Source organism: Polyodon spathula, chromosome 12, assembly GCF_017654505.1.
Source record: "Polyodon spathula isolate WHYD16114869_AA chromosome 12, ASM1765450v1, whole genome shotgun sequence".
NCBI lineage: Eukaryota > Metazoa > Chordata > Actinopteri > Acipenseriformes > Polyodontidae > Polyodon > Polyodon spathula.
Window position 1 is genome coordinate 34,413,971 of NC_054545.1, and position 12,134 is coordinate 34,426,104.

The window sequence follows — 12,134 nt, forward strand, 5'->3', positions numbered from 1 at the left end:
TGGTACTGAGGCATATAAAATACATCATTACATACTGCTTCCTTATTTATTCAATCACATTCTACCTGGCAGGCAGCTTTGCACAATCTTAATAATACAAGTAAAAATGAAATGATGCTTCTCTAACTATTACATATCACCATGCTTAGCAAGTTTATTAATTAACTCATAAAGGCCCAAACACGCAATTGTATAGTATAAGCAGTACCAGCTGTTAGCAGAGGTATTGTAATCAAGTCAATTAGTGATGAGCGCTCTTAAAGCTACACCATTTGTCCTCAAGGAACATCTTATGACAAGCAGCTCTTTAGAATTACTTTTCATCATTTCCATTTTTAAAACACTGATCTCTTGGCATTTTACAATAATATTTGGCCACTCTCTAGCCATGAATAAAAACTAAAAGCCAGCATAAATATCAATCCTTTGCAAGCATCTCTACTATCCTTTACATTAAATCGTCAGAGTGAGCAAACTTCTTGGATTCCAAGGACCACAGTTATAAGTGCAAACATGTCTCACCTTTGTGTGCCATGTGACATTGCATAAATGGCAAAAACAAAATGTATAACCCCCCCCAATACTGCAAAATATGTCTCTGTGTAAAATGGTAAGGGCTAGAAACAAATAAATTATGCAGAAATAATTTTTCTTTAATTTCTATTATATTGGCAGACAATGAACGCAAGCACATATAAATTAGCCACCAAAACAGAATGTTTTGAAAGCATGCCCATTAACTTGCCACACAGTTTGAATTGCAAAACCAGTGTGAGAGCAAGTCCTTGACAAATATCAATTTAACAGAATACTGGAATGCAAGGAAACCTCAATTGCAGCACAGGGAGCCCTGATTTAAACTAGTGACTCCACCCCAGCGAATCACATTCATAAAGCACCAGCTGTCCAGTCAACAAATAAGGGTCATAAACAGATTACTAACACAGTGAATCTTAAAACCGTACATGACCAATATGGAAGTAATTAAACAAATCAAACTGAAGTCCAAAAGCCAATTTCTACAAACACACAGAAAATCAATCTTACTGCAACACTCTGTATTTGCCTTGCCTGCCTAAGGCACGGAAGCTATTGCATTTTAAAAATGATTTTCCCTGGATATCCAGCTCTACTCCACTAAAAGGTCACACAGCACAAAACACAGTGTGCAAAGCCCACACAGCACTCCAATATAAAACCAGCAAGAGACCTTTCATAGAGACATGAAAGAGGAATGACACTTTGACCTATTAAATAACAGCATCTCACTGTACATGGATCCAATTCCCCAAGCTTGCTAAGAGATGCAAACAAATATCCTTAAGCATTTACTGAGACATTAATGCTTTATACATATGGCCCAGAGCATTTGGTTGTGATACTGTACTGGCTATAGCAATTATTGGTAAAGCCGGGCAGGGAAGAAATTGACAGACTTAAATGCAAATGTTGCTTAAAACAGCAATATGCCAATTGTAGAGACCACTGTCTTTAGTCATCTTCAGTCATCTTTTCTTGTGTATTTAGTTCAATAGAATTTTTTGTTGATGAAAAACATTTAACTGAGAACAAAACAAAACAATCTAAGGTTGCATGGAACACAGACCCGATAGATAAAGTGAACTCTGAATTAAATGTGACAAGAGTGAAAGAAAAGATGTACAGCATAAAATAGTCTCTGGATGCAAAGCACAGACGAGAAAATCTGCTCAGTCCCCTCATCCAATAATGGCTGGATCAAGGTTTAAAGTTACCTCCTTGGCCATATCTCAAAAACATATCATTATCATCATCTTTAGTATTAGCATGACTAGCATTAGTATTATTTTGCACTACTTGGCATGGTAGTAAAAGTATAACACCATTTGACAGATTATTTTTCCCCTGTAAAGCAGTTCAACACTGCAGAATGCGAGACATTGAAGTGAATTGTATTTTTCTGCAGCCAGCTGGGGCAACAAAACTGAGATAACGTCATTCTCGTCGCTCTGTAACCCATTTATTACACAACCTGTTAAAGTTAAAGTCCCACTACTGACACAAGACACTGTGCAGTTATTTATCTATTGATATAGTATGCTGTACAAATCCCAGAGTCCAGGCTACTGTTCCATGTTATATACCACAGTATAACAATCACCACGTTTATATGCAAGACGTATTCGGAATACTAGAACTAGAATTCTAGAAAATGAGAATTCCGAATGAGTATTCTGAATAAATTAAACTCAATATTCCACTAATATTCAGGGTTTACATGCAAACAGGTGTATTCAGAATACTGCTATTTTTGAACATGCGCAATAGAAATAATCTGAAGTAGCTTTTGCATAAACTACAAAACATTAGGAACACCTGCTCTTTCCATGAAATAGACTGACGAGGTGAATCCAGGTGAAAGCTATGATCCCTTATTGATGTAACCTGTTAAATCCACTTCAGTCAGTGTAGATGAAGGGGAGACAGGTTAAAGAAGGATTTTTAAGCCTTGACACAATTGAGACATGGATTGTGTATGTGTGTCATTCAGAGGGTAAATGGGCAAGACAAAAGATTTAAGTGCTTTTAAATGGGGTATGGTAGTAGGGGCCAGGCGCGCCGGTTTGACTGTGTCAAGAACTGCAACGCTGCTGGGTTTTTCACGCTCAGCAGTTTCCTGTGTGTAAAAAGGATGGTCCACCACCCAAAAGACATCCAGCCAACTGCAGGCCAGTGGTCAAAAACAGCTCAGTTGATGAAAGAGGCCAAACGAGGCTGACACGAATTGTGCAGAGCAACAGACACGCCTCATTCAACAAATTGTGCAACATTATGGAAGACGTTTTAACTCCACAAAATGTAACTGTACGTGATCCTATCGCACTCGTGAAGCGAGTTGCAATTGTGCTGTAAAAACCCCGAAGTATCAAGTAGTTGGTAATCAATTTGCGGTTCACAAATCTACGGTGCATAAGTTAGGGTTAGGTTTAGAAAACCTTCCATTTATGCCTTACTTGTTCAACCGTTCTTATGAATCCGGCTTCCTGCACCCTTTGCACAACCACTTTAAAAATATCCCCATTGCGTTGCTTTTTCCCATCATGTTGACGCATTATGTCAAGTTCTTTTAAAGCGCTTAAAAGAAATGACGTCTCCTCTTCAGTCCAAAAGTACTCTGAAATGCTGTCACGTGCCATCTTTCCTTCTGCACTTTGTAAACAAAAGCATTAACCCAAGATTCTTTGAAGAAGTCACAGAAATGCGCGGGTGTAGACAAATGCAAGTATTTTGAATAAGGTGTTTACATTGCCTAATATTCCAACAATACGCCACTAGAGAGCTTAAAATTCCACCTATCGTATTCCGAACACTCATATTCGGAATACTGCTGATCATATTCAGAATAAGCTGTTTACATGATGTTTTTCATATTGGGAATACTGAAGTATTCCAAATAACCGAATATTCGCTTGCATTTAAACGTGGTGAATAATTGTACATTTTAGTAGCAAATATATATATATTCACTATCCCCTTCCTCACATTGAAGCAAGACTTCATCCTATGTGAGATTTCAAAGGAACAAAATTTAACCTTAAACACAAATTTATACAGTAGTTCTACTCAGAGTATAAGCAGCACATTATTGACTTTTAAACAACAAAAAAGCAAAGACCAAAAGTACTAAAGTATAATAGCTACAAGTGGAGGACGCATGGTGCGCTTGGAGCCAGCACTCTCCCTGGGTAGTATAAACACCTTGACTCTGTCTCAGATTGTATCCACTCACAAGACTTTTCTCCTTGTACACTCATTGCACCTTGCAGTTAACACTTAAATAGATTCCATGTTTTGTTAATATTATGCATAGAACTGATTCAAGTTATACACCTGGATTACATTTCCCAAACCACCAAAATGAACTCAAAGAGCACAGAAAGAGTAGTCCCACATGTTTGCAAAATGTTCTTCCTCCTCATTTGACATTTATTTAAGCCTTGGAGATAATGGTTTAAGAATTAATTTACAACAGAGTAAAACCCTGGAGCCTTTAGCAAAACATCAGGAACAATCCGTTCTATTTTTAGTCTAATCGCTTTTTTTCTTGAATTTGGTGTCTACAAGAGAAAGCTCAAGGCTACAGTGATTTCCTTAGAGACAATGCTCCTAAAACTACACTGCAGAACGGCACTGCAAGACATGGGAGCTTGTGTTTTACACTGCTCAAAAGTGAATATTTTGCTCAGGGTTTTTTTTTTTTTTTGCCAAGATGAAAAAGTCCTCGTGCCCTCCCAGACAAACACAGTACCCTACAGTTTAGCTATGTAATATTGCCAACAGATTACTTGGAGAATCAATACCATTTTTACATCTCCTCAGGTCAGTTTTAGTTCATACTTCAAGCTTGCAGGCTCCTCCTGGCTCAAGGAAGTGTGTTGCAATAGGACAGCAGCTGAGCCCAACACTGCACCTTACAAGCTGACTTAACACAAGCGCGTTCTATCCAGAGTTCTGAAGGTGCCCACTTTTTTTTTTTTTTTTTTTTTTTTTTTTTTTAAGGCAGAGGGGGATTTCAAAAGGGGTCATCTAGTGCTTTGTTGAGCCACACACAGCACCTCCAGATGTCTTGAAAGTGATCCTGGCACACTACTTTGGCTAGCTTACTTGTGTGAGCTAACCATTCCCTATCCTTCCTCTGTATACACTAGCAGGTTCTATCTTTAATATAAGCAATCAAAGCCATGTTTTTCTTTAGCTGTGTTGCCGTCGCCCCTGCCCCCACCCACCCCCCCCATAGAAAAAAAAAAAAAAACATGTTTTGGAATTAAAGTTTCTAGGAACTGTACAGGCTGAGCGCACTATATTTATAAATGCCCTTCAAATGTATCCAGAAGGGCTTCCCATGCATGGCCATTTGTGGGGAGAAAAAAATAATCAATACTAAGCACTAAGACAATAAAAACAGCTGGGACTGGGAAATGCTGAAATTGTACCATAAAGGTATCTATAACATATAAGCAGATGTAATAATGCTGCAAAATGAATGCTTGCCTAATATCATGCTTGTGGAGTACTTATACACAGCTTCAAGGTTTGTGAACAGAATCATAATAGGATCAAACAAAAAAACAGAACCAATGCGTCTTTACATACATGTAAAAGACGTGCTGTATATACAGCACTGCTGAAGCCAAGAACGCCAGCAATGCTTATATGAATTATAAGTTACCATCAATACAAAGTATAGGCTACTTCATTTGGCTTGACAATAATACACTGGGAGATTATGTTTGTTTTCATTTTACTTTCAGCAGCAGGCCAGAACCTCATGTCATCGAGTTTGAGATTCCAATTACTTTCAATGCATGGTCTGGGCCTTTGCTCCCTGTCTACAGACTGCTAACTGATAATCAGCTGGTGTATATTAAACATCTTGCACTGCCACCCCCAATCACATGGACTGAAAAAGCACACTCCTTCACATGATTTCCATTTTTCTCAGATTATTTTCAAATATCAAAAATACACCAAAAAAAAAAAAAAAAAAAAAAAAAAAAAAAAAAGAACACATACACAGTTACAGTAAGTGTTTGCTTTTAACATATCAGTAGCAGTAAAGGGCTTTTAACTGTTCTGTCCAGGGAGGTATATCAATGTGAGAGGAACAGGAAGTGCTAGGCAATAACAATCCATACACATTAGAGCGTTCATCATCTTTTTCTAAGCTTGCATCTCAAGTAAACAGTAAACAACATGCTGTCCCTGTTTATGTAAATCTACAAGTGCAATAACTTAATATTGTTAAAGAATACAATAGAGATGATATGAGATACAAGATGACTAATGACTGTTAATGGCTCCCAGGTCACTTACAGTCTCTGGGGTAGGTCGCATAACCTTTGCAACACTGCCCCAACCATCTGCATGGCACTTTCAGGACTCTACCAGGGAACGACCTTTAGTAACCAAATAAAACAAAGCTTTGTCCTACAATCGGGGTTACATAGACGACTGTGCCGAGGATCAATCCATCATCAGTTATGCACAATGACTACCAAGTCAGGGTACAAAAGAAGAGCAAGTTAATCAGAAACAAACACGGTCCGTGGTAATAATTGTATTACATGGTGATAAATTATTTGGGTTGACAGCAAAATGATCAGGCTGGGTCTTCTGCTCCAATTTACATGAGACTACCGGGTGGTAATCCTGTCAAGCAGTTTTCAGCCTTTATCTTTAAAAACAGAGTCAAAAGTCAATCAGTCGTTGGAAGTTAGATAGAAAAATATTTTAGTTGCCAATAAAAGGAAGCCTTCTTTCTACCTAGCTGCCTTTCTTTTTCAAAACCTGTTTCAATACACAAAGTGTTTTGCCAATGTATTTGGTATTCATAAAATTTATGGTCTTTCAATTTTCACCTAATATATCTAAATATTTCACCTCAGAGACCACAGCTGTCTGTTACTGTGGAAATAGGGAGTTTTTAAAAAAAAATAAAAAATGCGTTTGTTTAGTTCTAAACGTTTGACCGCAATGGATTAAAAATAACTGCCAATGTAAATCAAAGCTTGTAATCTACATATGACATCAGAGTTGGACGTTGTATGTCTATCTAAACTACCTTTTTTAAATTAAAATAAATCAGTAAAAAGTCCCTGATTTGTGAAGAGTCCCTAGTCTCACAATATTATTTGATTAATAAAAAATTAACTTCAGTCACCCCTCGGCTCTTCTTCGCTTGATACGACTTGGTTTTGATTTACTTGCTAATAACTGTTCGCTGACAAGGAAATGCATTTCTGGTGAGGGAAACATTTCTTATAAATGCAATTTAAAAAGAATCCTGCAGTGAAAGTGACACTGATTTTGACAAATATATACAAATATTGAGGTGGATCATCTGCAGCGGTACAGAAAAAGATGGAGGTTTTTAAAAAAACATGCACTGCTACGAACAAAGAATCAAATAACAAACATATATTGCCCTTCACTGTCACCTTGAAATACAATATCAATAGCTGAATGTGAAATCTATGTTAAGAAAATCTAGCAGAAGAAAGCGGAGCCGTTTCATGTGAAAGTAGTCTAATATAGATGTTTATTCTTCCACAATACGGGAACAAAAATAGTTTGATTATATTGAAACTAGCTAATTAAATACATAATTTAAAGCAAGCCAAACATGCTTTTACATACTATAGCTTCTTTAGCCCAATGGCACGTCAAGGCCTGTTAGGAGATCACAGTTTCAGGAGAGCTATGAAATTACCACATCACAACAAACCAACTGTTTGGAATTGCTTTACAACAACTCACATATTTTCTGTCCATAACATTGTAAAGATATAGGCAGACCATGGGGGTCCCAACTAGAAACACTGCAACAATATATAGGGAATGGGAGAGTGCCCTGTGCTTGCTTTTTCATATAGACTGGGGCCAGCATTCAAACGATTTTATGAAAAAAAAGACAAAAATAAATAAAATTTAAAACAGTGCACGGCATAAACTATGAATTTTTGCCAAATTGCTTCCATCGGGATTGTATATAAAAAGTATACAATTGCAGCATTATACCTTTAAGACATCTAGACACACCATGTCTTTTAAACCGCTGTGAGATTACAGTCTTAAAATGCAATAAACCAAGCAGATAATTAGTTAGTTAGTAATACAGCCTGTTACTCCCTGGCCTCTGAATTGAAGACACACAACAAAAACAGTTAGACAGAACACATTAGTATAAGCAGAACACATATTTTGACCAATCTCATGCATCCAGATACAACACACTACTGGGAACAGATAACATATATTAATAAACAAATAAAAGCCACACAACGGTCATTAGACTGGGATCTGTGTTTGAAACATGCAGGGCCTGGCTCATGTGGTCCCTCAGATATTCACTTGCCAGTTACTATCATCTGAAAACATAATCTGTCGTTAATTTAAAACACAAATACAGTATAGTTAATATCGGACAACAGGCCACTGGACCAGTAATACTTAGGAGTCATTATGAAATTAAAACATTATGAAAGCACACACAAGTATATAGACACACTATACGGTGTGCTAACATCAGCAGAACTGAATTCCCGTTCAGCCAAGAAGATGCACTGGCAGTTCATTTCCAGAAAGTTCTCATTTCGTGGTTACTCTTCAATTTCACATTCATGTATAGAAGACAAGCTGAATTGGTACTAAAAAAAAAATTAAAAAAATAAATAAAAAAAAGCCTAGAATATCTGACACACACACAACATTCATCTTGCATAGGGAAGAAAAATAAATGAGAAAAAGGGTGAAAAAAGAAAGACAGAGAGACAGAGAGTAACCCTTTAGGCCAGGGTCCAGATTTCAGCAGGGTGCTGCTTTCTTTCTTTGTAATTAATACAGGATGCTGGGGTGACATGTGGAGTCTAGTCTAGCCCTGGGGCTGCAGGAGACTGACAGGATCAGTGCTAAATGCCATCCCACAGTTCCCTTCAGATTCAGAAAAGATTCCAGCAATTACTTTTCAGCTTTCCAGCTACACCACTGCTGAACATGCGCAGCTAGTGGCACACGGTTTTATTAAAAATGCTGCACACATGTGGAAACTACATAACTGTAGTCTTTTTTAACTCAATCAAATATACACTAGTTCCGCTGCGCAAATAAACACAACAGCTCAAATCACAACTGAATACTATAACACTTCTTTATTTTTTCAATCTGTAACTCTACAAAAGAATTAATTATACAGTACTTTCACTGCATTACATTTGCCTGTTTCCCAAATATACAAATTTATATATATAGTTATATATATATATATATATATATATATATATATATATATATATATATATATATATATATATGAACCAATATTTCAGTACACGTAAATGCTATTTTAAAACAAAGATTACAGTCTCTTTCATAATTAAGTAGATATCAAAATGTAACATAAAAGTTTCCAATATTTTGTACATATTTTGACAGAATGTACAGTGGAAGCCATTATCAACAGGCACACATATGTGAATCTTACAGTGCTTAGTATATTTTTTCTCTCAGAATACACATCTAAATTCTGTGTTGGCAGAGAAATATGACTGTACATAAGCTAACAGTTGATCTCATCTTTGACCATAGTATTCTAATTAGCCAATATGCCACATAAGACAAGCGCCTGAAAATACAAGACCAAATGACTTACTACTCATAAATAGAAAAAAAGATAAATGCAGCGCTATATAACTGTGCCTAAAGTGCAGGATACATTACACACACATTACTCGTTTCAATATTGCTTACTTTTGAGGACCAGGGCTGCAAGCAGTTGGCATAGCAACGGACGAGGAAAGCCATTTCCTGGGCAGGGAGGGAAAGTTTCCGTTTCCAAACACAGAAAACAAAAAGCGGAGGGTTTTTTTTTTCTTTCCTTTTCTTTTTACAAAAGAGATTTTGCAGGGAGTTGTCGTCTCAGGAAACAGAAACCATTTTAAATGGAAGGTACCTCAAAGTCCAAGACTTTCTTCTGACGTAGGAACATGTATACCTGCTTCACAGTTCTGTACAATGTCAATAATCAGCATGTGAGAAATACAGCAGACCTGTCTTAGACATGAAAGTGCTTACATTGGTGAGAGGACATGAAATAAAGGAGCCCAAATAGCTTGAGCTTAAATGAGCCTGTATTTTACCTTTCTAGTACCAGCTCTTTAAATATAGGCAGGTAACTAGCAGGCTATAAAGTGACCATTCCCAATGATTCTGCAGTGCTGCAATCCACCTGAAGAATTAAAAAGGTCCCTGCTCATTTTCATAGCAATCCCAAATAAAACCGGGTTTCAATTATTCACCTGCAAAAGATCACTTTTGAACCAACTGGTAAAAAAAAAAAAAAAAAAAAAAAAACTATGCAGTCCTTGCACCATGAAGCAAAAATAAAAGAATTCTCCTGCACACCAGTGCAACGCCACAGCAGTTTAAATTCCTAGCTTGTGCAGCTTTGTGTCCATCTCTTGGTTAACGTAAAATTAACTATTCAAAAACTGTTTTTGCCTCGACACCAAAAGGGATTTTGCAGGAAAGAAAAAACAAAACAAAAAAAACTAATGACCATCATTGCTCAGCATTCAGCACAAAAGCCAGCTGTAACGCATGCCGGTATTTACATGCTGCGCTTGCAAATAAACGCTTATCTGTAGCCAGAGCAAGTCTGAGCTGCAAGTTCCCCTAATTCCTAGTGAATATAGCTCTGGCTGTTTCTCAGATGTTCCCCTAGGAGAACCTCCCATCGATTGGACGCTGCAGTGCAAGATGAAACATCTAATAAGGAGAAGAGTGGGAGGAGAATAGAGCTAAAAGATGACATCACCTGTATAAAGAGAGAGAGCTTGAGAAACTGCATTAGACCAATTGGCTATCCGGCAGAGTCATCTAGAAGAGCATCTCTATTGATCAAGTAACACATAAACTGGAGTGCATTCATTTCCAAAAGTACCCAGAAATAACAATAATTCTCAGCAAGGGCACGCCTTAAACTGCTGTCATTTCTTGAATCAAATGTTATCCACAAAATAGCTGCTATTACTCTCTTCGCTCTTTAACTGAAACTCAATCTTATAATTTGCATACTGTGTACCTTCAGTCATCCCCTTTACCCCCCAGAGGAGATATCACGCCGGCATTGCAGTAAAAACAAATAAGGCAGGTTTCTGAATTCATTTGTATGAAGCGCATTAGAATTCAAGTGGCTGGGTTAAACCGAACATGATGACAGATTGTGTGTTTCAAGGACTTGGACCATTCATTTCTTAAAGAAAATACATGTGAAATTCAAATTTCCCTGTAACAATTGTAGACCAGACACACAAGAAATGTAACCCCGCTCATTTTAAATGGACCAGACAAGCTGCAAAAAGATACACTATCCCATACTGCTCAAAAATAATACCCAAACATAAACACTTGGACACACACAATATGCAATGTTGTTACTGTTGTAAATAATAAAAACTATTCCTATCTGAAGCAATTATTATCATCATTATTATTATTATTATTAATAATAATAATAACCTAAAATAAGGTTTACATCTGCAGGAACCCTCTCCTTCACTATGCAGGCTGCTTGAGAGCAAAACATTTCTGTTCTCATTATGCTTGCAAGATATAATAAATCTATTAAGCTCAGTTACTGCATGCAAATGTCTTATTCCTTGAACCATTCTTGCACCGGCTCAACTATGGGAACTAAATTCTATTTCTTCTCAGTTTGCCCTCAAGTAAGGATGACATCATCCTTTTTTTTTTTTTTACCACCAGCCAATCCAAGCCTAGCACATGTAACTCCCCAGAGAATCTCATCCACAAGGAACAGCATGCAGGGCTACAGTACCAGCTTGCAAGTGATGTGGACAGAAAACTGACCCCGTTCTCTATTATTACTGTTGCTATTTGTATTGTTTTTATGATGGAAATTACCCATCTATAAAAAGCCACCACAAGGAAACTAAATTTTCATTCCAGCACATTATTTATGTCTCAGTGAGGCTGCCTGCACTTCCCCTGCTCCAAATATCAGACTGCGAATACAGGCACATCTGAGGCATGCACTCATTGTTTCTCATATTTTATTTAAGGCATGTTACTCCTTGTAATGTATGCAGTATGATACTATGGCAAACTGCATATAATTGCATGTCCCCAAATGTTCAACATCTCACCTAATGCACAAATAATTAAATGTATTTCTTAATTCAAACTAAAGCTAGAGCACACAATGAAATTCCTACAGAGCAGATTATTGCTTTTTTTTTCTTTTGTTCTCAGTTGCAGCCTGCAGAAAGCAAACACTTTGTCAAAGAGCTTAATTAAAACAATTAAGAATGTATGCTTCTCCATCTGTGAATATTAAAAAACAGCCATAATCTTTCACAAACATTCTAAAAAGAGAATAATATGTAACAATAGTTTGGTCAGATTACTGCAATAAACCCAGGGAAGAAAGTAAGTAGTCATGGTTGGGGGGGGGGGGGGGGGGGGGGGGGGGGGGTGTTTGATTGCTCCAGAGCAGAAAACTACAATCACACAGCAGTGACTCTCACCTTCCCTGTCTTAATCACTTAGACATCTCAAAACTATACCCACACCACACA

General features: G+C 37.2%; 1 protein-coding gene across 19 annotated transcripts in view; it reads right to left on the bottom strand.

Annotated features, from left to right (window-relative positions):
- The window catches only part of LOC121324193 (rap guanine nucleotide exchange factor 6-like), a 75,948-nt gene that overhangs the window by 33,958 nt on the left and 29,856 nt on the right, over window positions 1-12,134 (bottom strand). The window contains exon 1 of one of the 19 annotated variants that reach the window (XM_041265785.1): window positions 9,286-9,641. The exons of the other annotated variants lie outside the window; for them this stretch is intronic. Within the exon in view, the coding sequence (XP_041121719.1) occupies window positions 9,286-9,339 (54 nt within the window). The 5' untranslated portion in view covers window positions 9,340-9,641. Of the gene's footprint in view, window positions 1-9,285; window positions 9,642-12,134 lie in introns of those variants that run through there. 19 annotated transcript variants of the gene reach the window in all.